The 27,013-nt window shown below is 51.0% G+C and overlaps 2 protein-coding genes across 2 annotated transcripts; both read left to right on the forward strand.

Annotated features, from left to right (window-relative positions):
• Nucleotides 1–1,614: 1,614 nt before the first annotated feature.
• TEKT3 (tektin 3) lies at nt 1,615–8,756 on the forward strand. Its single transcript, XM_031599180.2, has 8 exons — nt 1,615–1,774; nt 2,791–3,388; nt 3,897–3,980; nt 5,192–5,262; nt 5,682–5,825; nt 6,930–7,152; nt 7,308–7,462; nt 8,425–8,756. The coding sequence occupies exons 2-8, from the start codon at nt 2,810–2,812 to the stop codon at nt 8,639–8,641; spliced, it is 1,473 nt and encodes a 490-aa protein (XP_031455040.1). The 5' UTR covers nt 1,615–1,774; nt 2,791–2,809; the 3' UTR covers nt 8,642–8,756.
• A 5,560-nt stretch (nt 8,757–14,316) lies between these two features.
• On the forward strand, nt 14,317–26,639 carry PMP22 (peripheral myelin protein 22). Its single transcript, XM_031599185.2, has 5 exons — nt 14,317–14,435; nt 15,157–15,257; nt 16,186–16,282; nt 22,945–23,085; nt 26,355–26,639. The coding sequence occupies exons 2-5, from the start codon at nt 15,180–15,182 to the stop codon at nt 26,519–26,521; spliced, it is 483 nt and encodes a 160-aa protein (XP_031455045.1). The 5' UTR covers nt 14,317–14,435; nt 15,157–15,179; the 3' UTR covers nt 26,522–26,639.
• Nucleotides 26,640–27,013: the final 374 nt, after the last annotated feature.

A 27,013-nucleotide genomic window follows, 5' to 3' on the forward strand; every position in this document is an offset into this window, starting at 1 on the left:
ACCCAAAGCAGTGCAAAACATTGGGCAATGCTATGTAGCCTCTGACAGATGCTATAAGAAATCTGGATGTGGATATTTTCAGAAGGGCGGCTTCCGATCCCAGCCTAATGCTATATTGATTTGCATTCGAAATGTAGAGCTCTGGCAGAAAGATTGTCAGCTTTTGGCAGTATATTTTGTACTTGGGTAAACCCAGCTCACAGCAGGGAGTTGGTACTCAAAGATCTTTAAGGTCTCTTCCAATCTAAGCCATTCAATGACTCTGATTGATTCTGCATGTGTTCCCTGTAATTCCAGTTCACTCAGATGAACCTGTGCTGGGACCACTGCTCAGCACCAGCCTCACACTTCCACTCCTGTTTTCTGTTTTGGTTCTGAGCTAAAATGGTCACAGCTTTGGGACAAACGTTGCTCTCATATGTCCATCAAAACTGGGGGTGCCCCATGAGAACCTGCAACGGTGGCTCAGTGATTTTCACCAATTTGTTGTGCTATAGGAAGCTCCTGCCCTGCATGCTTCACCATCTAATTACAACACCATCTAATTATTACTGCTCAGTTTCAGTAAATGCCCCAAAGGCAGCGCAGTGACCCGCAGCAACGAATGGCATCCTGCAGTGATTCACTGCAGGGCGTGCAGTGGGGATGGATGTGGGGTTGTTCTAGGCTGTGTGTGTCCCTGCGTGCTGAGCCAAAGGAGCCTTGCTGTCCTTGGGGTTACTCTATCAGGTGTAGATGTAGAAAAGCAGCTTTTGTGCTCAGCTTTTATTTCAGTTTGATGAAGATGATTCTTCACCCAGCTAAAGAAAGACGTGTGTTTAAAGTGAAATCAAAGCGTGCTGAACTTTGTATACACAAAGCATTTGGATGGAATTATTTATGACGTCAGGTCTTTGGCAAAGCTTTCAGCTCACGAGAAGTCGTAAAGCATTTTGGTATAGTCTGATGCTGAGATTGGTGGGAAAATGAAAAAAAAAAGAAAGGACAAAAGCTTCAGCCTGAATATTTGGTGAACCATCCACCTTGCTGACAGTTCATCAAAGCAGTGAAGTGGAGCAGCAGAAAAGGTTTCCTCTGCTAAAAGCATGACACGGGAGCACTGCCACCAGCATTGTGTTGTCCAGTGAGGGCACCGGGTTGCCCAAGAGTGACACTGGGCAACCCAGGGGTGGCACTAGGATGCCCAAGGACAGCACTGGGTTATCAATTGTGAGCAATTGTTTCCCAGTGGTGGGATCAAGTTGCCCAGCAAAGTTACTACATTGCCCAGGGCTGAACCTGGAGTGTCCATCAAGGGCACTTGGCTTGTCCAATGGCTGGTCTGATCTGCCCACAGCCAGCACCAAGTAGCCCAGAGCCAGTAGTAAGAGGTTCAAGTCCAGTACCAAGCTGCCCAGCTGCCCAGTGACAGCAGTAGGTTGCCCAAGGCAGGCACTAGGTTGCCCATCAAGAGCACTGGGTTGCCTAATGGTTATTTGGCCAGTACCAAATTGCCCAGTGATGCCAGTAGGTTGCCCTGGGCAGGCATTACGGTGCCCATCCAGAGCACTGGGTTGCCCAATGCCATCACCGGGTTGCCATAGCAACTGCATGAGGTTGCTGAGGCGGAATTTAGTTGTGGGGCTCCCAGTGCCCATAGCAACGGTGCTGTGCCACTGGGGCAGCTGGGTGCTGGAAACACTGCACACCCAGTGCTGCTGCCACTGACTCTGACAGTGCAGCGGGGAGGCACAGCCCACAGGCACCTCCTGAGCACCCACACAGGCTGCTGAGGGTGAGCATATGCTTTAACTCAGAGGGGAGGGGGTGCTAGAAGGCAGATACTTATCATAACCCCTCACCACATGGATGATATCTCTTGGACTCAAAAGGATGTGTTCACATGGTGGGGTAACAGGATCCGATGTCCCTATGTCTCCTATCCACCTCTTTTTAAGCTTTTGGGTAGGAAAACCGTGAGTTGTTGCTGGCACTGCCCTTTGTAGAGGTGCTCTTTGTTGCAAAGGTGACTAAAAGTGAAAAACTCTATTTCCCAGAGATGTTATGATTTTAAATACAAGCCAGCCTCTCAGCTTGCCTACAGAAGCAAACTGCTTAGGGCAGCCCAAGAGGAACAACTAACCCTTCAGATGACTGCTTGCATCGATGCTTTGTTCTAGGATAAAAGCAAGTTCATTGCACAAGAACGTCCCATTTCTTCCTTTGCAAGTCAGGGGAGATAGCTCTTCTTTTAGGGTGAAATACGTGTATTTTTTTTTTTCAAATTTGGGTGTAGTCCTGCACAGCTCAGCTCACTTGCAGGTCCTTAAGCATTTGATGCCAGTGAAGGTGCAGGGATGAGGATGTAGACACTGGGTTGGGGCTGGTAGCAGTTGTGTGTCCAGGGGGATGCAAATATTGGGCTGTCAATGGAACTTCTAAAGAGAAAATCACATCTGGAGCACTGTAAGATCAGCAGATATGCTGGCCAAAAGAAACAAAGGAACAGCAGAGAATCCAATTTCACTGGAATGACAGGCTGAACGAAAATGAAGGCATAATATCTGTCATTCTCTTTAGTGCCATGATTTGTTTCTCTCTCCTTCTCAAGCCCTGACACTCAATACTAACAACGAAGCCAAATCCCAGTATATACAAATGCTTGGGACGCTGTCTGAAGAGATTTGCTTTTGAGAAGTCGAAGCCTGTGTGGGCACTGTGTGGGTGCTGTGTGTGTGGCTGTTTGTATTACAAGTTGCACCTCTTGCTGCAAGAAGTGAGATTCTTTTTCTCTGCCTCCTTGCTGTGCAGGACCCAAATTGCAGTGCCCATGGAGCTCGTTGGCTCATCCTTACCGGCGGCTCGTGCCCATGTGCGATCGACCCCCACCAACCTCCTGCCTGCCATCAGCACCATGACTTCCAGCTACAAGAACCGTTTCCCCTATTACCCCTTGCCCCAGCCACTCAGCCTGCCCTGGCTGCCCAGGTCCTACTACAGGACAGCTACCAACCACCCCATGTTGGCTCCATTCTCCAGCGGCTCCCAAGGGCTGACCCCCAGCAAGATGCTCCCGTTCGTGTCCAACAGGACGTCCCTCTTCACCCGTTACACCCCGGATGACTGGTACCGCTCCAACCTGACCAACTATAGGGAATCGGAGACCTCACGGCACAACTCAGAGAGCCTCAGGGTCGACACCTCCCGCCTGATCCAGGACAAGCACCAGCAGACGAAGAAAACCCAAATGGAGAGCACCAAGAACCTGGGAGAACGTGTCAATGACATTGAGTTCTGGAAGTCAGAGCTCTGCCATGAGCTGGATGAGATGATCGGGGAGACCAACGCGCTCACAGACATGAAGAAGCGACTGGAAAGAGCCTTGGCAGAAACAGAGGCCCCTCTGCAGGTGAGCCCTGAGCTGCTGGAACATCTGCAGCCATTCAAACGTCTCATTAAGTTTCATTGGAGCTCTGTAACGTCTAGAAAGCTTTTACTAAGAGACCATTAGTTAAGTCAGCAATAAACAAGCCCCTCGCCATCTGCTTAGAGCTCCTATCAGCGCATGCTGAGCGCATCAGAACACTATTTGCTAAACCAAATATTTTTATTAGCTGTATATCCAAAATCTCAGATAGGGATGGGAAAGCCCATGTCTTGCTATGAGAATTGGGTGAGGTCGGCATTCAGCTTGACAGAGGTCCCCATATCCAGCAGTGGGTACGCAGGCCATGCATGCTCCTTCATAAGATTCATTGCTGACGTTGCAGCTTGGCTGCTCGCTGCCAGCCAACCCCTGCCTTGGACACATTTTTCTTCTCTGTCCTCGCCTATAATTTCTTTTCTCTCATATGACTTAAGGTGGGGGCCACCCCTCTAGGGAGCCCCGTCCATGCAGTTTGCTGTGTCCCTGACAGGTTGCTCAGGAGTGCTTGCTTCACCGGGAGAAGAGGATGGGCATTGACCTAGTCCATGACAATGTGGAGAAACAGCTCTTCACAGTGAGTCTGGCTAAAGCTCCTTCTGCCTAAACTGCCCTAAGCAGGTCTTCCAGCCCTGCCCCATATCTGGATCTTGGGCACAAAATGCTTCAAACCCCAGGCTAGGAGATGGCATTTCCATCAGCAGCACATTCACATTTTGGGGTAAATTTTCCCTTTTATCTGAAGACCCTGTGTAGCATATAGGGGGGGGTCCTTGGCCCCTTCACACAGCAGTGTGTGCCTAGCATCTTGTTTGCTTTTCCCAACCTATTAGTCAGTTTAAGAAAAGATATTACATCTACCCCCAGCTTTGCTCTGCTTGACTGCAGTTGGACAGCCACTCTTGTGTACTTAGGCAGTGCATTTTATAGAAATCATAAAAACGTGCCCTCCTCCCTGCCTTTACATAGTCTGCTTGGAATTATGAATAAAAAACAAACAAGATGAGAGCTGGCCCAGAAGATGGGATCCTAACCCAGGGTACAGCAAAATGCAACCACTGCAAGGGCCTCGTGAAGCTGGGAAGGAAGTGGCAGCCCCTGGGACTGTGAAGCCCAATTAGAAGATTTTTTCTTATGAGTCAGGCCCCAAAAAAGCAGATTGCCTTAAAGGTCATGAGATTTTAAGGAAAAAAATTCAGAGTTGGTATCTTCATAATGGCAGCCTGGATTGCAAGTGCTGTGAGGACAAGTTTAGGCTTTGAGTTTCAGATGGTTATTGGAGAGAGAGGGTGTAAACATGAGTGGCTTGGGAGCACTAATCACTGCTTACAGTAATTGGTGCTGCACAAATGTGGCGGAGGAGTGCTGAGGTCAATACATGTCTTCCTCCAGCCTCATTCTTAGGAATGGCTGGGAATTCACTCCGAAGCAAAGTCTCTTACCCTGTTTGTATGGAATTTCTCCTGGGGAAGAAAACATTTAGGGAACTAAAATGTCAGGACCTAACTGGGGGTGGAGGTGCGTGGTTCATCTAGGTCACCACTCAGAGCAGGTCAGGATCTGGCCCTGCTGCCATACGGTGGCACTAACCATCACTTGGCATAGATGTCAAGATGAAAAAATGCTTGGTCACTCCATGCAAGTCAGTGCACAGGCTGTGCCTGTGGCCATGGCATTGTCCTGTCTCGGCTCTGGGTCACTGCACTGAGATTGGAGCCCCAAGGGGATGCGAGTGACTGGGACCAATGGGTGAGGACACTGATGGAGTCATGCTTTGTCCCTGTCCAGGAGGTGGATGTGATCAGATCATGCCAGGAGAGGATGCAGCGCTACCTGGACAGAGCCAAAGCCCAGCTTGCGTAAGGAGCCCCCAGCCCACACCATAGGGCTGAAGTCATAGAATCATAAAATCATTAAGGCTGGAAAAGATCTCTAAGGTCATCAAGTCCCTCTAAAGTCATCAAGTCCAGCCCCAACTCACCCCCACTATGCCCATCAACACATCCCTCAATGCTACATCTCCACAGTTCTTGAACACCTCCAGGGACAGTGACCCCCCCACCTCCCTGTGCAGCCTATGCCAATGCATCACCACTCTTTCAGAGACTAAATTTTTCCTAATATCCAACATGAGTCACTTTGTAACATGAACTCACAGCAGACCTCTGTCCTCTGCCCATCCTGCAGCTATGAAAACCCCCTAGGCACCCTGGGAGCATCCCCAGGGAAGGGATGCCTCCCCAACAATCCCACTGACAGCTGCCGTGCCATGCTGCAGGTCCAACAGAGCAGCCCAGCACGAGGTGGAAAGGGACCTGGCTGACAAGCAGACAGCTCACCGCATCGATGGCAAGTGCCACCACCTGCGGAACACCTCCGATGGCATCAGCTACTACCGCGGCGTGGAGCGGGTGGATGCCACGTGAGTCCCTGGGGAGAGATGGCACAGCATCCTGATGGCCGTGGGCATGGCACATCCATCCCACCCTCAGCAGCACATTCAGTGGGCCAATGAAGGGCGCAAAAGCGTAATACAGTGGGTTCTGCCTAATTAAATATTATATCAGGGCTCAGAGATTAGCCTGACAGTGAGTTCAGCTCAGCACCTCGACACAGCCCATTAGGTCCATGCATATTTTGGGAGATGTGTCAGTGCTTGCCCGAGCTCTCCACATTGACGTAAGGTCTGGGGGCTCACCCTGCCTGCAGAGTGTTGGCAGGGAGCCCGGATGGCCTTGAAGATAAAGGAAGAGAGAGCATGGTGCTGGGACGGAGTTCAGCTGTTCTTGGGTGCCAGGAATTCGGCTTTGGCTCTGCAATAAATGGATGATGACCGAAAGCAGAGATATGCTGCAAGCAGCAAAGGGCACGAGGAATAAATCTGCTCCACACACAGACACATGTGGTTCATAGGGGGGCATGGAGTGATTCAGTTTTTCTTGTGTTTGAATAATTCTTCAAAATGAAGCTCAGACATTTCAACAAGCAAATGAGTGGCAAAGGATTGATGCTGAAATTCAGAGGGAGCAAAATGTGTAGAGGATCAACATGTTTTACATGAAGCTTATGTGGTATTTGAGGCTTTTGTTGACCTTGTTCTGGATGCTGCATGGGGTGAACTCCATCCTGAGCTCACAGACAGGGAATCAGTATTATCTAATGTTGGCTTTTGTGTGAAATTGGGATAAGTTACAAGCAAAATGCACTGGCTGCAGTCTGCACGTTGTCATAGAGCTGTGAATTACTCTGCACTTCAATGCTGTTAACACGTAAATATGAGGTCTGATTAGAATCTCGATTTTTCCGTGGGAATCTATTGTTTGTCTGAGCCTTCATAATTGCCGCAATTGTTGCCATGGATGTGTCAGCATCTGATAAGTTGTACTAAATAAATGGTGTCCAGATGTTTTGCTTTCAAGTGGTCAAAGCGCGTGGATCCTGGGAAGGCTGTGTTTAAGCCAAACTGGTGGGATCCGTGTCTGCCCATGGCAGTGTGCAGCCATCTTGCCTCTCTTCTCTATGGCAGCATCTCAGTACCAGACTCGTGGGCCAAGTTCACGGATGACAACATCCTGCGCTCCCAGAGCGAGCGGGCAGCCTCAGCCAAGCTGCGGGAGGACATCGAGAACCTGCTGGTGGTGACTGCCAACGAGATGTGGAACCAGTTCAATGCTGTCAATGTCGCTTTCACCAACCGCATCGCCGAGACTGCCGACGCCAAGAACAAGATCCAGACACACCTGGCCAAGGTAGCCCCAGCCCTTTCCTTTTGGTGCTAAACTGAATGATGATTCCCAGGAAAGACAGAGCCTCCCTGCAGGGCTGGCCCAGGGCTGCAGAAATGGGGCATGACGCTGTTATTTATGAATATTATTTTTGATTTATGAACTTGCTTCTATTGCAGACACTGCAGGAAATCTTCCAGATAGAGATGAGCATAGAAAGCATCCGTAAAGCCATCAGGGACAAAGTGCCTCCACTGAAAGTGGCTCAGACCCGGCTGGATGAGCGCACGCGGAGACCCAATGTGGAGCTGTGCCGGGACAGTGCCCAGCTGCGGTGAGCAGGAGTGCAGTCACTGCATGGGCACTCAGAGCACTACTGGGTGACAAAAATGATGGCGGTCCTTTTTGCTAGATAGCCCTTCCTTAAGTGCATCAGTATGTTGGAAAGCACTGAGCATGCATCCCAGCTGGGTGCTAGGAAGCTTTGCACCCACAGCCCAGTGCTGCTTGACACCCTCCCAGTGGCTGGATATGCCCATTGTGGAAGGATGAACCCTTTGCTCTCCCATAGCATCACCCTGAGAGCTCCTTCCCTTTGAGGGAAGAAGGGCACCCTTGCAGCAGGTAGCTGTATAGGCTGTCCTCACTCACCCTGAGGACACGAGGAAACACAAACCCCTCGAGTGCAGGAGCAGGGGAGACCCCTGGCAGGCTGGGGCAGTTGGCTGGGCTGCTCCATGGCATTCCTTCAAGGCCTTATCTGCCTCATCAGCAGGAGAGCCTTGGCCAGGGCTTCCGTCCAAGCCTCCTCCTCCACCCGCCAGCCTTCTCATGGTACCAAGTGCTTTGGCAGGAAGGCAAGGCAAAACCAGCAGCTTCCAGAGGGGCAGCAGTGAAAACGCTTCCCAGATAAGGGAACTGCCTCCCTGACTCTTGGAAGTGACCTTGCTGCTGCAGTAGGCATGAACTGGAACAGCAAACGAAACCTAGCCAATTTGTTGGGTGGGAGGTTTGTGAATTTGGAGGGGTCTTGCCTTTTTTCAACAGAAAATGAGAAACCTCAGCTGCTTCCTAATGCCTTGGTGTCAGCTTCACTCTCCTCTTGTTAGTATCACCTGCAGGAGGAGAAGCCAGGATTAGAGTGTCCCCAGAAGCTGCTCCAATGCAGCAAGGAGAGACTGAGCTCCCACCCTCAGCTTCTATTCACAGCTGCCAGAAATTGGGAGCTCAGTAAACCAGACCAAGGGGGAAATCCTTCTGCTTCTGTACTTGACGGGGTTCCTTGCTGTTTCCCAGCCTCGTCAATGAGGTCCATGAGCTTGATGAGACCATCCAGAACCTGCAGCAGCGGCTGAGGGATGCTGAGGACACGCTGCAGACACTGGTGCGGGCCAAGGCTGTCCTGGAGCACGACCTGGCTGTCAAAGCCAACTCTCTCTTCATCGACCAGGAGAAGTGCATGGGGATGCGCAGGAACTTCCCCTGCACTGCACGGCTGGTGGGCTTCGTTTAGGCTGGGAGCTGCCCCAGAACATCTGCAGGAGATGTTCTCAGCTTTCATAGGATGACACAAAAATCCACGACAAATCTTCCTGATGAAAGTCCTGAGTAGAAATTAAATGTTTGCTTTGTGTCTTATGTAGTCCGCTGGATTATTTTTCTCCCCTCCTTTCATTCTCTGATTGTAGGAAATACAAACTCAGGTCTTCCTCCTTCTGAGTCTGTCCGTGGAAAAGCACAGGGGGAAGTGACGCTGTCAATCAGGTGTTGACACCCATAAAGTATTTTTAACAGTACATCAGAACCATCCTGAGAAGCACTGCAGTATGTTCTCTTCATAAACAGGAAAGTTGTGCTTTGTGCTGTTTTCTAATGATAATTTATTCTTGCTTCTGGAAATATCTAACTGTTGTCAGCACTGGGAGTTTAAAAGAAGGAAGTTTTTCACACAAAGGGTGGTGATGCACTGGAACAGGTTGCCCAAGGAGGCTGTGGATGCCCCATCCCTGCAGGCATTCAAGGCCAGGCTGGATGTGGCTCTGGGCAGCCTGGGCTGCTGGTTGGTGACCCTGCACATAGCAGGGGGTTGGAACTGGATGAGCATTGTGGTCCTTTTCAATCCAGGCCATTCTGTGATTCTATGATTTCTGACCAGCTAATTGAGGAAAATGTATCTGTTTTCATTTTGGTGAGTACAAATTGGTACCCAATTTAAGATTTTGCTTTTGGATTGTTGATAGGCTCCGTAAAAACCATTGGGTCTCAGCTCCTCATCACCTTCAAAAAAAAAAAAAACCCAGCCCCTGATCAGGTAGAAATGAAGGTTTCTCCAGTCCCAGCCCTGATGCTGTCTGTGTCCCTAAGGAAACACATCCTGGGCAGACAGGAGAGAGGATCTAGATTTGTTCACAGCTGGTGTCAGCCGGACAGGAAAAAAACCACATCTCCCCCAAGTGCTGAGTGATCATTAGACATCAGCAGCAGCAAGTTCGCCGGCCAAGAGTTTCTTCATCGGCACGTTTGGCAGCTTGGCCAGGGGAAAGGGTTTTCTTCCAGCCTTGTTGGAGCGCGAGCACCCCAGGGAAGTCCCTTGGCACAGTGCTCACACAGCACTGTCGGCTTTGGGGCTTTATTGTAAGCAGTAGAAATAAAACAGTGGCCACAAATCAGGACCAGAGGTGGTGCTCGTGCTGGGCTGCCTCATAGCCCTAGCCATGACCCCAGAGCTTCAAAGCCCATCGCTGGGGTCTGTGGGCACCCGCTGTGTCTGTACGTGCTCAGCCCTTTGCAGGTGACCTGAGTGTTTGTGTTCAGAGGTGGTGCTGCTTTATGGCAGTTTGGTTATTTGGTGCTCAGGTGGACTCAGAGGTGATGAAGCGGGGACGCTCCTTGGCACTTTTTGTCCTATTCTTACAAGTGATTTTCAAGGCAAAAATCCAACCGTTATGTGATGTAACTTGTATGATGCAATACACGATGACCCTGGTGAGGAATTGGCACAGGATGCCTACAGAGGTGGTGGAGTCACCATCCCTGGAGGTGTGTAAGAAACATGAAGGTGTAGCTTTGAGGGATGTAGTCTAGAGCAGTCACAGGCAAGGGCTGATGGTTCAGCTGGATGATCTCAATGATCTTTCCAACCCTAATGATTCTATAATTCTATAATCACGATGAAGGACCCAGTAGAACTAAATGATACCTACGCATTCTGGAGTTTCTTTAAGATCTGTTGGAAAGTTGATAATGAGCAGTTGTTTTCAGGTTGTGTCATTTCCTGCCTAACTTACCATGGATCCTTCTGCTAGATGGTTCCCATAGATGCCTGCCATTATTCTGAACTTTCGGAAGTCCCTGGCATCCCTTTTGGATAAGTTAATTAGAGCTAAGTTCAGCCTAAAACCATTCGGGACCAAAAAAAGGAAAATCAGTTCAAGTCCATTCTCCTGCCTCAGGAGTCACAACCATGAATCTCCTGGTTCAGCAAGGAGGCCTCTGGGAGCTGATAACACTTTTTCTCATCTCACATCTCCCACATGGCTCCATCTCACAGCACAGGGCCAGCATGTTCTATGCACATCCCATGCCAGGAGCCAGTTCTGCCCAAAAACTACTGTAGAATGGGTCTGTAGGGTGAATTTTGTGGGGTGAAATTCCAATGGGGTCTTGTACATTTCTTGTGTACAAAGGGATAGATTTACCTCCTTGTGAGCAGTTGCTTTTGGGGCTGCAACCCAGCAGTCTCTCTGGTTGGTGCACATCGTGTGTGCGTTAAATCACTGCCCTGCCCTCCTGCATCCAAAGTCTCAGTGCCTTTACATTTGTAAAATTAAATGATTTGCTTCCATAATTCACATTTAGATAACGCTGCCCTTCCTGTCTGCCTCTGCTGCTTTTCTGCATTGATTGGATGCTTCCTTTCTGCAAATGCCTTCAATCTGCGGGGCGACACGCCTGCTTTTATTGCTGGTTATTACCCTTTTATTGCTTGCCTTTATCAGCCAAGTTGCTGAAGAATTTGATTTGTAGAAATTCCTTTGCATCCCACAGACATATTCCCACCCTCTCTCCTATCATCCTGATAAACCCCACAGAGATGGGTTTGTAAACTAATTGTCTACTGTCTGGAGCAACGAAAATAAAGAAATAAAACCAAGGGAGCATTACTGCATGCAAGCCAAGTTTTGTGCCCTTCCCAGACCAAGGAATGGCCAAGGCTATCAAGAACTGTTCAGAAAGGAGGCTTGGGTGCTTCTGCTGCTTAGGAAAACGAGACTCAGTGAATGGCCTGGGATGAATTAGGGTGAGAGGAAAGCTTGCCAAAAGTGGTTAGTAGTGTATTGCACAACAAATGCAGAAATGCTCTAGGGAAAGAATTCCCAAAACAGCTTCAGCATTATGATAAAACAGCTCATCACTATTGTGGGGGGAAAAAAAAAAAAAAATTGAGCTAACTTATAAAGATTTGGGAAGTGTGGGAGCACAGGGATGGCTGTGCTGGCTGAGGCCAAAGTCCAAAAGCCCCAGATTCAGTCTCTGCCAGATCCAACAGGAGCTGCACAGACAGAAGCACAGAAGCATCCCATGGTACTTTCCCAGTCCACTTTCCCAGCTTCCAGCCACCCCTGTGTCAAGAATTTCCTGAGCTGCCAGTGCTGTCCTTGAATCTAATAGCCCCCAATGGACTTGTTTCATGTGATCTCATTCCAGCCATTCCTTGAGCTCGTGCAGCCTCTTGGCATCTGCCAGTCCCCAGCAGGGAACTGCAGGGCAGGGAGCATCACTCAAAGCATTGGCAGTCAAGGGGAAAAGGGATCAGCAGTCCCAACACTGTTGGGGACAAGAGTGTAAAACTCATTAACTTTGACAAAAAGGTGGCTTGGTTTAGACCTCTATTGGAACTACATGATCTTTGAGTCCCTTCCAGCACAAGCCAGTCTATGATATCCTCTGCAGGCTCAAGAGGAGCTCAAGAGGGCTAGCTCCTTTTGCATGTTGTCAGCATGCAACAGACAAGCACGTATCACAACTTCTAAAAGTGTCTGAGTATGTTCTGGCACACAGGCACGTCCCAGCTGGGGAGCACGGATGTGTTTCTTTCTTTTGGAGTCAGTGAGTGAATTTGGGTTTCATTGAGGCCAATGGGAATTTCTCCAGTGCCTCTATCAGTGATGACAACTGGCTTGGAGCTGAATAAAAGAGTTGGACAAAATTGGTTTTGGGGCATGAATGCAGAGTTGGCAGGACTGAAATATTTTACAAATTCCTCTTGGTTTGGTGGAAAACAAACATCAGGAAGAGTAAGGAAATGTCTCCAAGATGTATTATATCTCCTGTTTTAGAAGATTGCTAAATGTAAATGCCTGTCTTCCCTCACATTTTTTCTTGCTTGAAATGGCTTTGTTAGAAAAAGTAAAAACCAGCATTTATTGGCACTCTCCTTGCCTGTGTGTGTCTGTCAGTGTGCATCTGTGCCTACTGCTCTCCTTATTCATCTAGTTGCTTGATAGCAGGATGCCTTTCCTCATCCAGGGCTCGCTGAGGGCAGTGCAGATTTCTGCCCTTTCTCCTTTGCCTTTCAAATCCTCCATTGCTCGTGGTCTTAATCAGCAGGGCAGGGAGCAGGAAGCCACTCCCTGAAATTGTGATGATGGAGCAAAGTCCTGGGATTGGAGCCCTCCATCCACGAGAAGACATCCAGAGAAAGTCTGCCCTTTTTGTGCAGCTGGAAAAGATTCATTCCCATCCACCTGGCTGAGGCAGTGAATGAGGTGTACATGTATGCTGGGCTGATGGCAGAGCCTGTGTTGTGTGGTCCTGGTGATGCCATGGATGCAGCCTGCTGAAGCTTGCACCCTGCCCGGCCTCACAGCCCCTTGCTTACATCTGAGTCCTCTAATGTTATATGACAATCAATTTCCTTCCCAACTTCATATTACTGTACTCTAGAAACGGAAGCATCCTAACAGTTTTAAATGATCCCATAGAAAATGCTCTGATTTTGCATGATGGCTTCCCAGAGCCCCAATCCATTTGAATGATGCACCTTTCCAAGAGCATGAGGGAGTGCTGGATCAATGGGCACTTCTCTTTGGGCTCCCTCCACAGATTCTAATCTGCAACTCACAGCCAAAACAGGCTTCATTTCTCTCAAAAGGCTCCTTTCATTGATCCATAGAATTGTTGAGTTGGAAGGGAACACTACAGGCCACCTAGTCCAACTCCCTGCAATGAACAGGGACACCCACAACTCCAGCAGGTGCTCAGAGCCTGATCCAGACAGAGCTGAGTTTCAGCTATTTCTCACATGCTCAGAAAGCTGCAGGCACAGGAGTGGAGATCTTAGACTAAACTCCCTCTGCACAGCTGTGGGCTGGCACTGCTGGAGCACGGCTCGGTGGCATTGTGCAGGTGGTGGCAAAGCAGGGGCTGGAGCTTGGTGTGAAGCCTCGGGCCACTGACCCATCTCCCCTGTGCACCTCCCCAAAGTGCTCCAAACTCCCTCACACACAGCACAGCCAAGCCTGTGCTGCAGGGAACACGCCTGCTTGCCAGCAGGAAGGAGCCAAGCACGCTTCTCTCCCTGTTTCTCCCAAGATTTACATTTTTGGCAGCTGGATGTCAAACTCATCTGCCTCTGCAACGAGGCAGGACCAGTCTGGAGCTGATGTGTGCAGAGGGGAGATGGGGAGGCTGGTGGTGGTGCTTAGGGCTCCCTCTGGGTCTGTGGAGATCTGCTGCACCTGAGAGAAGCACCCCTTCCTCTCTGAGGTCTTACACTCTCCTGTAATCAGTTCCCCAGGAGAAGGCTTCCAGGGGCCAAGGCTCCCTGCCAGACAGCCAGAACCAACGGCCATCAGAGCAGCAAGTCACAAAGGGGTCCCTTTGCCAAACACAGCCCCGCTGTACAAACCAGAGATGAAATTTCCCTCGACTCCGGCACAGCCAGCTTCCAACATTCTCTAATTCCTGTCCCACGCATCCCTGTGCCCCCACTGGGGTGAGCGCACACAGCAGAGCCCCACTCCGAGCGCCGTCTGTCCAGCCCCTCCCTTAGCAGAGCGCCGCGGGATGCCGGCTGGAGCCGGAGCTGTGTGCGGGTCCCGGGGACGGACTGGGAGAAGTGAGAACGGGACACCGGGCGACTGCCGGGAGCTGCCGTCGCACTTATAGGAGGAGCGGCCGCAGGACCCTCCCTGTCCCGCAGACGCAAGCTGGGCGGTGGCCCCGGTTAAAGGGGAAACTTGACAGCGCCGCGCCCGCTCCGCTGCGCGCTGCCCGCTCCGCTCCGCCGCTCCCGGCTCCGCGAAGTGAGTACGGCCACGGCCCGGGACGGGGACACGGGGGGACCTCGGGGCACTGAGGGTACCCGGGGTAGATGATTCGGGGCAGACCAGTCCCGAGGGAAAGGGTCCGAGGTAGCTCTGTGGGGAGATGGACGCGTCCCCGCCCCGGGGATCCGCGGGGGAGATGGGCGAGGGAATGCTTCCCCGGAGGAGCGGGGCCGGTGGGGGCTGCCCGGTGGTCTCATGTGGAGGTGGGATGGGACCTCTCCACCCGGTGGAGAGGGGCCGGGAGAGAGCCCTCCCGGGGAGCACGGAGGGGAGATGGAGCGGGGAAGCACTCCCACCCATACGGGGCAAAGCAATCGGAGTTCCCCCGGTGGAGGGGGGCTGGGGGAGCCACTCGACACTCCTCAGGGGAGGGGGCCAATGGATGCCCCCGGTGAGAGCACTCGTAGGAGCCCCGGGGATTTTTGTGGGAGGTGAAGTCAAAGAACCCTTCTCGAGGGGAGAAGGGCTGGAGGACCCCGGAGCACCGGAGCTCTGGTGCCCACCCCGCCGCAGGGCTCGGGAGAAGCCCCAAAACTGTGCCCCAGCATCCCCGCCCCGGGCCGGGGCTCCCGGCGGGACGGGCGGGCTCTGCCGCCTGCGGAGCGCCTCCTGCTGCCCTCGGGGCTGCGATCCGCACGCACACACACACACACACAGACGTCCGCATGCTCAGCAGCATCTCCCTCTCCTCGTCCAGTTGTACCCGAGACCACCGCCAGGATGCTGCTCTTGCTGCTGGGGATCATCGTGCTCCACGTCACCGTGCTGGTGCTCCTCTTCGTCTCCACCGTCGTCAGCGTAAGTACGGCACCGAGGCATCGGAAAGGACGGAAGTTGATCGTTTTATTTGCGGTTCTTTTTCCAGCCCAGCTTTCTGCAGGAAAAGTTTATTTCCTGATGACTGCCTTGCTAGCAGTGGGATTTTGAGTATTTTGCACTGAAAACTCTTCTTCTTGTTGTCCCACGGGTGGAAGCTGGGTGCGGCCGGGGGTGTTCAGTGCATCCACGCTGTGTTTGAGCTCACATCACCCAAACCGCATCCATGTGGGCGAAACCGTGCTACTAACGGGCTCAGCTTGTGGGACCAGTACTGCCAGTCAGAGCAAAATGGAGCAGAGTGGGACTGGTTGGGTACAATATCCTCAACATCAGCAGTTTTGCTTTCCAGATGTGCTCCGTTAGGGCCATGAGATAGGGACAGCATCTCCTACTCAGGATGTCCAAGCTGTGAACTTAGCAAACACTAGAATAACGAGGGCTGGGGTCTGCATGGGTCTCCAAGCATTTTTCTCAGCACGGAGCCCAGTTAAAAAGAGGTTTGACTTTGGTTTAGAACGCAGCAGTTTTGTGGATCTGCAGTCTTGCTTCACCACGTCCTTTCCTTTCCTTTTTAAATTCTTTTTTGGTAGTAGCAGCAGTGGAAGAATTTACAAAAACCTTCCGAGTCATTAGGAATCACGTGGCAGCATTCAAATTGCCCGGCCAGGCAGCGGGACGCAGCAGGGAGGGGAGCGTGCGTCCCCCACGGGACCTGGTCCATGTTTAAAGGGAATAAAGAGCTTCTGTTTTTGTTATTTTATTTATTTTTTTTTTTCTGCTGTTGAGGCCAAAGCAGCAAAAATCAAATATGAGTATTTGCTCTGCAAACCTCTTTCTAAAGAAAAGCCCGTGGTTGGGAACGCAAGGGGTGCATGGCTCCTGCTCACGGGGCTGCATCTCGTTGCAGCAATGGCTCGTGAACGGCGGGCAGACAGCGGACCTGTGGCAGAACTGCACCTCTGGGACCGGTGCCATCTTCCAGTGCCTGACATCATCCACGAATGGTGAGTGCCTCCCTGGCTGTTGCTGCTGTCACTGCCCTCTGGGCTCGTGAAATTGAGGGGGATTGGCCTTTGCAGGTGGTTTGTGGGCAGATCTGTGCTCAGCTGGCATGGAGGCTGATGCAAGCTGGGAGGTTTTTCAATGCAAGCTGGTTTCTGAGCTTAGAGGAAGAGGAGTTCCTGCTGGGATGTAGAGCTTCCAGGCACCTGGGAATAGTCATAACTCCAAATCTGTGTGCAGGGATACAGTACAGTCCATGCTTCAGTTTTCACAGGAGACAGGGCTGGTATCAGTGGTGTTTGTTTTCAGTTAGCCTGGTTTCATTTTCCCTGTGAATAGATTCTTCAGTGAAACCATTGCAGCAATCCATGGACCATACTGGTGCCACGGGGGGCGCAGTCACACTGCCACTGCCCAAACAGTGCTCCTGGTGTAGGAGCCAACCAATGCACCGTGGTGTGGGCATACAAAAGGGTTTGGCAGTGATGGGAGATGGTTGGGGCTTTGTGCACTCATGATTCGCCCCCATCTGCAGCCTTCTGGTACCCATGGGTGGGGGCTGATGCTCTGGGAGGGAGGAACGTACCGTGGGGCTCTGCTGACGCCTGCTGGTATCAGGGCCAGCGGGGAGAGCTGGAGCTGGGCCCAGGCTGGGAGCAATCCCACTGGATCCTGTTGGCTCCCACTGGAGCCCCAGCCTTCCCCAGCACTTGGCTGCTTCACCGTTGGGCACACGTGCTCAAAAACTGCCGAATTTCTGCTTGAAAAAGGTGGAGATTTGTACCCCAGTTCATAAACACCTCCCTGAATATTCTGCTCTAGCAACCTCCATTGCTTGCTTTGGGTGTCTGTGGGATCACGTGTGTGGGGAGATGGTGGTGGTGAGAGGGGTTTGTCCAAAATGGGGCTGGGATGGGGTTCCCCACCTCTAAATGTCCTGGGCGGAGGGAGGCTGTGTTGTGTGCCCCCCTTCTGGATTCTTGCCAGTGTTCTCTTATCATTAAAGCTGTTATCATTAAAGGGGCTGTAGGCAAGATGGGCCAAACGGGTTGGAGCAGTGGAGTTTGGTTGACGAGGTGCTCTTTGCATGGAGCTGCACCGTGCTCAGGCCTTCATTTAAAGCTCTCTGGGTTACACTGCTCTCCTTGCGCTCCCTTTGCAAGGAATCTGCTTACTTTCAAAAATACAAACTACCCTATAGCAGCTGCCACTGACCGCTCTCGTCTCAGCCTCTCAAAGCGCAGGCTGTGCGCCTTGCAGGCTGCAGAAAGCCCCAAGAATTGGTGCCTGTGCTGGTGCCAAGCACGGCGCTCAACGGTTAACGCTGCGTGCCAAAGGAGCGAGGAGCCATCGCTCAGGGCTTTGGCACAGATCGCAGTGTGTGAACGCAGCTGTTTTTCCTGCGGCCAGCAGAGTGGCCGCTGCTGTGCGGAATTTCTTCTGCTGTTTTCTGGGGAAGGAGCGGTCTGAGCACAGAGCTGGGATAGGTTTGATGAGGCGGGGCTGGGCTGGCGCGTTCAACACAGACGTGGATTTTTGGGGAGGGTCATTGCGCTGAGCCCCCACCTCCCAAATTCCTCCTCTGAGCATATCCTGGTCGGAGTAAGGAGGTGGGAATGTGAGTAGGAGCTGCTGCCCACTGCTCCGCTCCACCACCGCCCGCTCGGTGCGTCCATTTTGTTAGATAGATTTTTTTTTTTTTTTTTCCAAGAGGCCAAGAACTATGGAAAAAATGTTGCAATCTTTGCTTCGTTTGCGCTGTCAGACATTCCTGGAAAAGACTTATCTCAGGAATTCAGCTCTGAATCCCAGAATTGTGCTGCGCTCCAGCCCCCGGCTGCTCCATCCCAGTGCAGCACGGGACCGAGCTGCTCAAGTGCTATTTAACAGATCCCACCCCCAATTTACACCAACAATATTCTTCCGTTCCACCCCTCCCCCGAAGTGGCCTTTTCTCCCTATATCTGAAGAGGTTTTTTTTAATGTGGGTGAGGTTGTTTTACTGTTCTCTACTACTCTTTCTCTGCTTTTGGGAATGTCACATGCAGGGAAGCAATGGGGACAATCAGGGACATCCTTCTGTAACATCATGGGATGATTCTCCTGTTGCCTCCTCCCAGTTTCTCGTGTTGCTGCTCTGTGGCTTCGTCAAAGGCAGGCTGGTGGTTTGGGGCTTTCTCAATGGGAAAAGAAAACCCCAAACATTGGCAGAGGAGCAGCCTGCCAATTCACGTGATAACTGAGAGCCTGCGGTGCACTCCTGCATCTGCTGATGTGACAGCTGCAAGCAAAGCATGTGTGAGTCACCCAGAGCAGGGATGTTCCCATCAATGGGAAGCTCTTTTCTTTCAGCAATGTATTGATTTCTGCCATAAATGTGTTGCCTATGATATAAAAGGGATTTCCTCTGCTTAAAACCAGGCTTCTGCTGTTGCCTCAAAAAGCACATCTGGTACAGAGGGGTTGGGGAGCTCTGCTGATTTCCCTGCTCTCGGCTGTGTGAGGTCAGTTGGCTTTCCCTAGAAGAGGAGCAAAAGAAAGATGGCACTGTGGGAGGAAACCAGGGCTGTGAAACCAGAGCCCACTGCAGCATGCAGTGCTGGACGGCCCTTAACCCAACAGCTTTGGAACTTGAGACCTCTGGATGTCCACACTGCTCATTGGGTTTGCCCATCCCTGTTCCTAGGGCATGGACTTCAACTCAACAGCACACAAACCCTCAGGAGGTCTCAAAATGATGCATTTACCACCTCCACTTGCTCTGAAGCACAAGTCGGGAGGAGGTCAGAGTCACCCCAAGGGGCTTGGAGCGAGCGTGGATGTCACACACCTGATGGAAGGTGGATGCAATGGTGCCAGCAGATTGCTGCTGCCTTGGAGCACTGGGTTTTGCCTCCAGGATGTGAGCTTCAATGGCTTGATGGGATGGCTGTGGTCAGTCTTGAGGCTAAGCAATGGAGATACGGTGCCAAAGAGACAATGCCTGTTTGAAATGGACAGTTCTGGAGAGCTATAGAGCCTTGGAGACTTCTTGGATGGAGCTTTAAGCCAAAAGGAAGAGGAAAAGAAGAAAAGAGGAGAGTGGAGTGCTTTGGATGTTTCATCTCCTTCTGAAGGAATGGCAGAAGAGGACTGGAAAGAGTTGGGAGGCAATTCCTGCAGCCTCAGTGCTTCCCACCTGCTCATCTGCACCTCTTGCAAATACCTTGGGAGAGCTATAAAGTCCCTGTTTTGGGGGACAATTTCCAGGAATACCTCAATCCATCACACCACGGTTCTTTCCAGGGAGCAGACACACGAGGACAGGAAAGAAGTGGGTGTTGGGTGCATACCCTGCTTCTCCCAGCTGGTGCAACTTGCAGGATGGCTGGGGAGGTTCACCTTTGTGCTGGTGGGACTGGAGCAAAGGGAGCTGCCATTCCTTGGTGCTCAAAACCATTGCAAACCCCATCTCTTGTGATGTATCCTGTCCTCCTCCTAGCCAAGGATGTGGGGTCAGTTCACATTCTTGATCAGACCTGGAAACCTGAGGGTCTGCTTTGGACAATACAGCTTTTGCTGCCAGCCCTCAGCTGCCACCTTCGTGCTGATGGATATTCATGTTGTTCCTGATCCTGCTGATCTTCAGCTCCCAGCACTGAAGGAGCAGGTTTGCCTCGTACATGTGATTATTCATTTTAGTTTTGGAGCTATTATACTCTACAGTGACTTCCTTAGTGGTTGTTTCCTTCCCCAGAAGTGGCTGCATTTCAAGGGTGTGACACATGTGCTTGTAAGAGGCAAGACAAGCTGCAGGTCTCAGCACACAGATGTTTTTAATACACAGCACTAAATTTAGTCATGCCTTGCATCAAGTGCATGAGCTGGTTGCTCAGATTAATGTTCTTCCATGTGCACTTTATTCTTTCTCCTTGGACGGGTCCCAAGAGGACTGCATGTCTCTGACATTCGACTCTGGCCAACACCCATCCTTTACGACCCTCTGCTCTCAGCCAAGGGCACCTTTCTGTCCATCCCGTTCTGTCCCATCCCATCAATCCTGCACCCTCATTGGGTATAAAACCTTCCTTCCAGGAGTGTGGGGATTTGCTGAGATGGGGGTGTGGACGAGCTGCTGTTCTGCTGGGGTTTTCAATGCAATTTCTGTTCTTCTAGCTTTCTTTCTTTCATCTTTCCCTTCAGGATGGAGAAATGCATTCTTCTGCATCTCAGGGTGAAGTCCTGTCACCCCTGTTGGGCTGTCAGTGGTGGTGTGAGCACATGGGGGTTTGCAGAGCTTAGGGAAATTTTAGACTTTCCTTTTTAAAAGCTTCTTGTGTAATTCCTGACTGTCTGAAGGGCTGTTGGGCTTCCCGTGATGCGCTCTCAGGAAGCTCTGGGCAGGGCATTATCTGTCCTTTCCACTCTGCTCCCTTTTCTTCCTCCTCCTGAAGAGCAAAGATATAAACATGGAGCTGAAGAGACGCAGGAGAAAAATGGAACAAGGAACAAGCGAGTGGTGCCTGGGGAAACCACAAATAGCAGCCTGGGAGTGCCAGTGCTGACAGCCCCTTGTGCAGTCTGTGGCACCCAGACCTCTGGGGGAACCTGCCTCATTTCAATCCAACAGGTGGGGCACAGTGCTGATAGCGAAGGAGTTGAAAGTATCTGAGGGTGAGGAGGCAGCACTGCTAGCTGCAGTTATAGCAGTGCTTTCTAAGGAACTAAAGGCAATTAGCTGTGTTAATACTGCTGACGTCTGTAGGCTTGGACTTGCTGCTCACACCTGCAGCTCTGAGTAATGAGCTGGGCATCCTGGCATGGCTCTCTATGACAAAGGGGTTTTGCAAAGCCCATAAAATCATTTACATTCAGAACCAAAAATGAGGCCTGAGGAGGCGGATGTAATTAAAAGGGCAGCTCAGCTTGCTGTCTAGACAGCCTCTGCCTAAAATAACCTGCAGTTGGACATCCACCTCCGAGCAGACAGGGCTCCTCTGCTAGCCTGGTCCTGTGGCTCTTGAAATGACAGAAGAACCTGCATAGGAGCCTTTCATCTGGAGCATGGCAATAGGATGGCAGTCAGCAGCTGCCCCCTAACTCTCTGCCCCACTCTGAGCAGTGAGTTAGGACTGGATGTGAGCATCCCCTCTGGTGCCCATGGAAGCATGAGGCAGGGGCTTTCCTGCCAAGCCAGCATAAGATGGATAAAATATATAGGATGTTTGGTGTGCACGTCCATGTGAAAACTGCACTGGCATTTCCTGAAGTGATAGAATTGATAGTTCTGTCCTAACGAATTGCAGCAACTGATGCATGTGGAGATAAACCCAGCAGCAATGGAACAAGTGGAACGCAGCAGCTCTTCAGCAAGGCACGTTGATGCTACGGAGTAATTTGGCACGGGGAGCATGGGAAAGAGGGAAGGAAAAAGGCTGTCTGCAATGAGCAGGGGCTGTACTCAGTGGTTTCTGTCTGCTTTCGTGAGCAGGAACTGCATTTGTTCTATTGTACGAACAGCAGGAGGCCAAACGGAGAGACAAGAGGTAGGATTTATGGGCTGAAGTCAAACAAGACAGACATTACTAAATTGCACAGGATGTTCCCTGCGGGCATGGATTTGCTATTCTCTGGTGGAGCCTGCTGGAAGGGCTCAGGCGTGCGTCGTCATTGCCATCCTGGCATGAGTCTGCACTGCACTCCCTGGTGCAAATTCAGCTCTCAGTGCTGCCAGTGGGGACTTGGGGGGGGGAGGGAGCGTGCTCACCTCTGCTCTGTGCACTGCTTCATTTGCTGCACTGAATGTTGAAGGTTGCTAAGCCAAAATGTAGCTGTTTTTGGAAGTCTTGCTGTGTTCCAGCCATCTTTTTTTGTAGAAATGCTCTTTGCTGTAGAACGTTGCTCCTGGCGGAGTGCAGCCTGGGCAGTGTAGCGGGTGGGAGTCAAACTGTGGCAGGAGCATGGGTCTGACTTTCCTGCTGAATGAATTGGTGTAATATCATTAGAGACCACTCAAGATGTGCAGGTACACTACAAATATCCATTATGAGCTCAAAGTTTGTAAAGAAAGGCAGTGATACCTGTCAGTATGGCCCCATCTGGGCGGTGAACATCACTGCCTCTTTCTGTCTGACTGTGGCAGTTCATGGGGTAGAGAGGCATTTTGCTTGTTTATTTATATATATATATATTTTTTACACGGGAGTTACACACCCACGAGGCCTGGAAATAGCTGGGCAGTGACTCACACAGGGGCTGGTTCAACTGGTCGGCTCTGGGACAGAGCTGCACTTGGCAGCTGCCACTGGCTCCTTCCAGCAGGTTTGCCACACAAGGGCAGGGAGGTTTGCACTCGCTCTGTTTACTCTGCTTCTGAGCGTGGCTGGCTCGCTGTCTCCCACACTGCTGCACGTGGCTTTGGTGTTCCTAGTACAGCTGAAACACACTTCTATCATAAGTGCATCTCAGCATTCTCCAAGAAGAGTGTGACCCCATCATTTCTCTTTCCAGCATGCTGAGCCATGCACATGTTGGCCAAAATCCCCAGGCAACATCACACTGAATGTGGCCATGCAGAAGCATCACTGGGACCAAGGAGCCACGTGGGGTGGCAGGGCTGTGACACAGGAATGATGCTGTGCTTGGGGCTTGCTGTCACTGATGTCTCTGTCTGTTTTTTCCCCAGAATGGTTGCAGTCTGTCCAAGCAATGATGATCCTTTCCGTCATCTTCAGCGTCTTGTCCCTCTTCCTGTTCTTCTGTCAGCTCTTCACACTCACCAAGGGTGGACGGTTTTACCTTACTGGGATCTTCCAAATCCTTGCTGGTAAGTGGGAGCTGATCAATGGGTCTGGGTGTGGAGATGCACTGGGGATGGGATTTCAAGCAGAGGAGAGGGAAAGCGAGCGCTTTCTTGAATACAGAAACAAGAGGGCAGTCAAGCTGGCTCCTTGAAGGGAAGAGAGTATGCATAATGTGGATCCATAGAGCTCCTATACACTGGTGTCCAGCTGCCAGGGTACGTTGTGCATCCAAATTTCAGGCTGTGCTTGCCTGGAGGGCTGCTGCCCCAGCTGGGGGGTGCTGGGGGGCAAGAGAGGAGCACTTGGGGTTCCATGACTTGGGGTGGGCACTGCTAGTGTCAGTGTTGGGTTCCACCTTCGCTGGGCTGGGCAAATTGCAAATTTACTACAGCTGCTGGTGTTTGGGGATGTAGTGACGATCCTGTTTTGGCCAAAGAGGACCCAAGGATTATTTATAAACTTGCCATAAAGGGCTGGTGATTTCCCCCTCAGTGAGGAGCTGCTCGAGCATGCAGGGTGAGCCAGCTGCCTTTGAACTGTCAGCTGTTATTTTTAACTCTTAAGAAGTCAGTGCTGGAAATGAGCCACAATTCGTGTACTACGTTGCAGTTCTCCAAATATAGATGCTGCAAAAGCACTGGCTCTGTTTGTGTTTCCATGTATGAAACCAATGAAGAGGATTTTCAAGTGTTCAGGCTAGAAAAAGTAAATTGTTCAAGGAGGTTCTGGCTAATGTATGAGCCTAACACCCAGCTGTCTGGTGAGGAGACTCGCTGTCTAGGAGAGCTTTAGAGGTGCATCTGGAAACCACTGTGTGTGTGTTCTGCTACTGAAAAATTCACCCACTGAACTTCAGATGGAGCATCCTCTAAGTGACTGGCCACTGCAATTCAGGAACAGCTTAGAGTTAGCCTCTTCTAGCAAACACAACATGAATTCTATTATAAGAGTTTCTGCTTGGCCATAAAGCACAGGATGAGTTTCTATCAGTTCATCTTTGGGAAGATAGATGTGATGAAATACATTACACCCATGGAGACAAGGAGAGGAAATGGGCATTAATAAAGCAATTATCTGCCTGGGAACTTGTCTAGCTGAACTGGGAGCAGAAGTCTGCTCTCTCCTAAGTGACTGCTGATGCATCCTCATTGGCAGAGGAGAAACTGGGAGCTTACCCTCCTGTCTGTGCTCTGCTTGGTGTGCTAGGGGAAGCAGCATCAGGATGCAGATCTGCTGCTCCTTTCTTGGGTCAAATCTTTCTCCAGTCCAGTGCAGAGGTCAGGAAAAGTTAGAGTTGATCTCCACACAGATTTCCCATGGACTGGACAGCAGTAAGCAGAGGTTTAGATGAACCACACAGAGGTGGGAACTGGTGTCCATTCTTGCTTTGATGCTGAATTTGAGGTCTGTAGGCTGTGCTCACATTGCAGGAGGTTTCACATAGTGGAGCAGACAGAGCTGGTCAAGGAGCTGAGCTTGATGTGGTCTTCTCACAGTTTGCTGGAAAAACCCAGAGAACTTCCCATGCCTGGGAAGGGATGGGAAAGCCACTTCTGGAGCCTTCCAGAAGGCTGCAGCCTCCTCCTGGGGGTTGCAGCTTGGCAAAGCCAAGGGTCTGGCTAGCAGCACTGCTTGGTTTCAACCAGTGGGTGATGAGGATGAGACTGCGGGGTGCTATCAGGTAGCTAAGCCAAGCCAGCAGTGCCCTAAGAGCAGGAGCAGAGGGCAAGGATTGGTGGATGCTCCAACTGAACAGAGCTGGGTAGATAGGGGCAAGAAAAGATGCACAAGGTCAGCTGGGTGTGTTGGACAGAGCAGGATGCATCCCCAGCACTTTGTTCACACTGCTTGGATCCATGTGAAGTCTGGCTGGGTTTTTCCTGCTGGGATTTCAGCCATAAGAGGCACCAAAAGGCCCTGGACAGCTCTCCCACTCTTGCTGCTTCTATCTAGCGGATCCATCATGGTGTACTCATCCACAGCAACTTACAACTGTGGAAATCCAGGGTTTGGACCAGCTTCTCCATCCCTCTGCCCGGCCCCAGCATCACTTGGGCAGCCAGCTGGGCTGTCACCATGCACTGCCCTGTAGAACAAGTTTCAGAGGTTGTTTGCCCTCCTGGTGTGTCAAGGCAAGACTGGAGCATATTCTTAAAGTCAGGCTCCAAAGTGGTGCTGCATTTGCCATTCATCAATGCAACAGCTGAGTGCAGCTAGCCTTCACTTCCTCAGCATATTCACCAGGCCAAGCTCAATGCAGATGCTGCAGCTATGCAATTGTAGCCATCACCTCCACTTTTGCTGAATTCCTCCTGCAGACAATTGTCACTGTATGTTCTGCAGTCTGTAGGTGACCGGCGTGGCTGCATGCCTGCTCTCAGTCCCACCAGCATTTGCAGACAATTGTTATGTTCTCTTTGCATGGGCTGGGCTGTGGGAGTTTGCTCTCGTGCTCAGAGAATGGAAAGTGCCCCAGTGGCGAGTTAATGAAACGTATTCCCACTTCTGCACTTTCCCAGAACAAAGGAGCAGTGTCAAGTGGAATTACTGCTCAAATATCACTGCGGTTCGATGTAGGTGGTCCTGAGATCTGTGCAGGGGATGTGGTGCTGACAACAGCCCAGCGACTGTATAATAGAACTGCTGGGATGGACTGAAAGAGCTTGTTTTCGGGGGAGAAATAGTGGTGGCTTTGTGTCGGCACCGGGCAGTCCTCAGTGCTGATGAGTTGTTTTTGCAACAAAGCTAAAACACTGCCCACTGAGGCTGATGGCCTGTGGCTGGCTGGGGGCATGGGGGACAGGGGCAGACTTTGTGTTGCAGAGTGGGATCTGCAGGGGGGGGAGGAGAGGAGCAGGTTCTGCTTATCCAGAGCCATGGCAGGGGCTTGCACTTGCATAGCACTTGTTAACCCAAAATAATAACATGGCTTGTATCTGCAGCAGCTCTGGTTGGATGGCATAGGCTACAGTTAGGGTTTTCAATGGGACACTCAGGGTGGCCAGGTTGGTCTGGAGCAGCAGCCCAAGAGGTGGGTTAATCCAGGGGATAACTCATACTTTGCTTGCTCCAGGGGCTGCTGCCTTGTTGCTCAGAGCCTGGCAATGATATCCCCACTCACCTGCAGCCAGGGACCACAGCCTTACCACCTTCCACATCCCAGTTTGCAAGCACGCAATAGGAAAAGCCATTTTCCACGCTGGTATTTGGCATTATCCTCTCCAGCATGTCCAGCTGTGGGTTCCCATCTGGGAGCTGCTACTCACCCCATTCCCTATGTGCTTCCTTGCAGGGCTCTGCGTGATGAGTGGTGCAGCCATCTTCACAGTGAGGCACACGGACTGGCACGAAGCCTCAGAAAACACCTCCTACGGCTTCGCCTATATCCTGGCATGGCTGGCCTTCCCCCTGGCCCTCGCCAGTGGCATCATCTATGTCATCCTACGGAAGCGCGAGTGATGCTGCAGGAAGTGCAGCCAGGGCACTGCTGACATGCATGGAGGAGATGGAGGCGGGGGAAAATAGACGAGAAAACGGAAAATTAACCAAAAAAAAAAAAAAAAAAAAAGGAATAAAACCTCCCACCAAAAACCAAACCCAACCCAACCGATCCCAAAAGGAAACACTCAAAGGGTTACTTGTTAATTGAAGATGTATATAGTATCTATGGTTTAAAAAACCTATTTATAACACTTTTTACATGTATGTACATAGTATTGTTTGCTTTTGTTGACCATACGCTATGTTTTAAAGCCTAAAGAAAGTGCCTAAGGAATTATTACTCCTAACAGTGTAACAAGAGCGCGGTGATTTCTCTCTCATGCAGAACCCTCTTTGATCTGAACTCTCCTTCTCCATCCCAGCCTCAGTCGAGCCCTGGGACCCCCAGCTCTGGCTGCTCTTACACTGGCATAAAGCAGAGCTTCTCCACTGGAGTTTCGCCTGCTGCTG

Source organism: Phasianus colchicus, chromosome 20, assembly GCF_987193195.1.
Source record: "Phasianus colchicus chromosome 20, bPhaCol1.hap1.1, whole genome shotgun sequence".
Lineage (NCBI taxonomy): Eukaryota > Metazoa > Chordata > Aves > Galliformes > Phasianidae > Phasianus > Phasianus colchicus.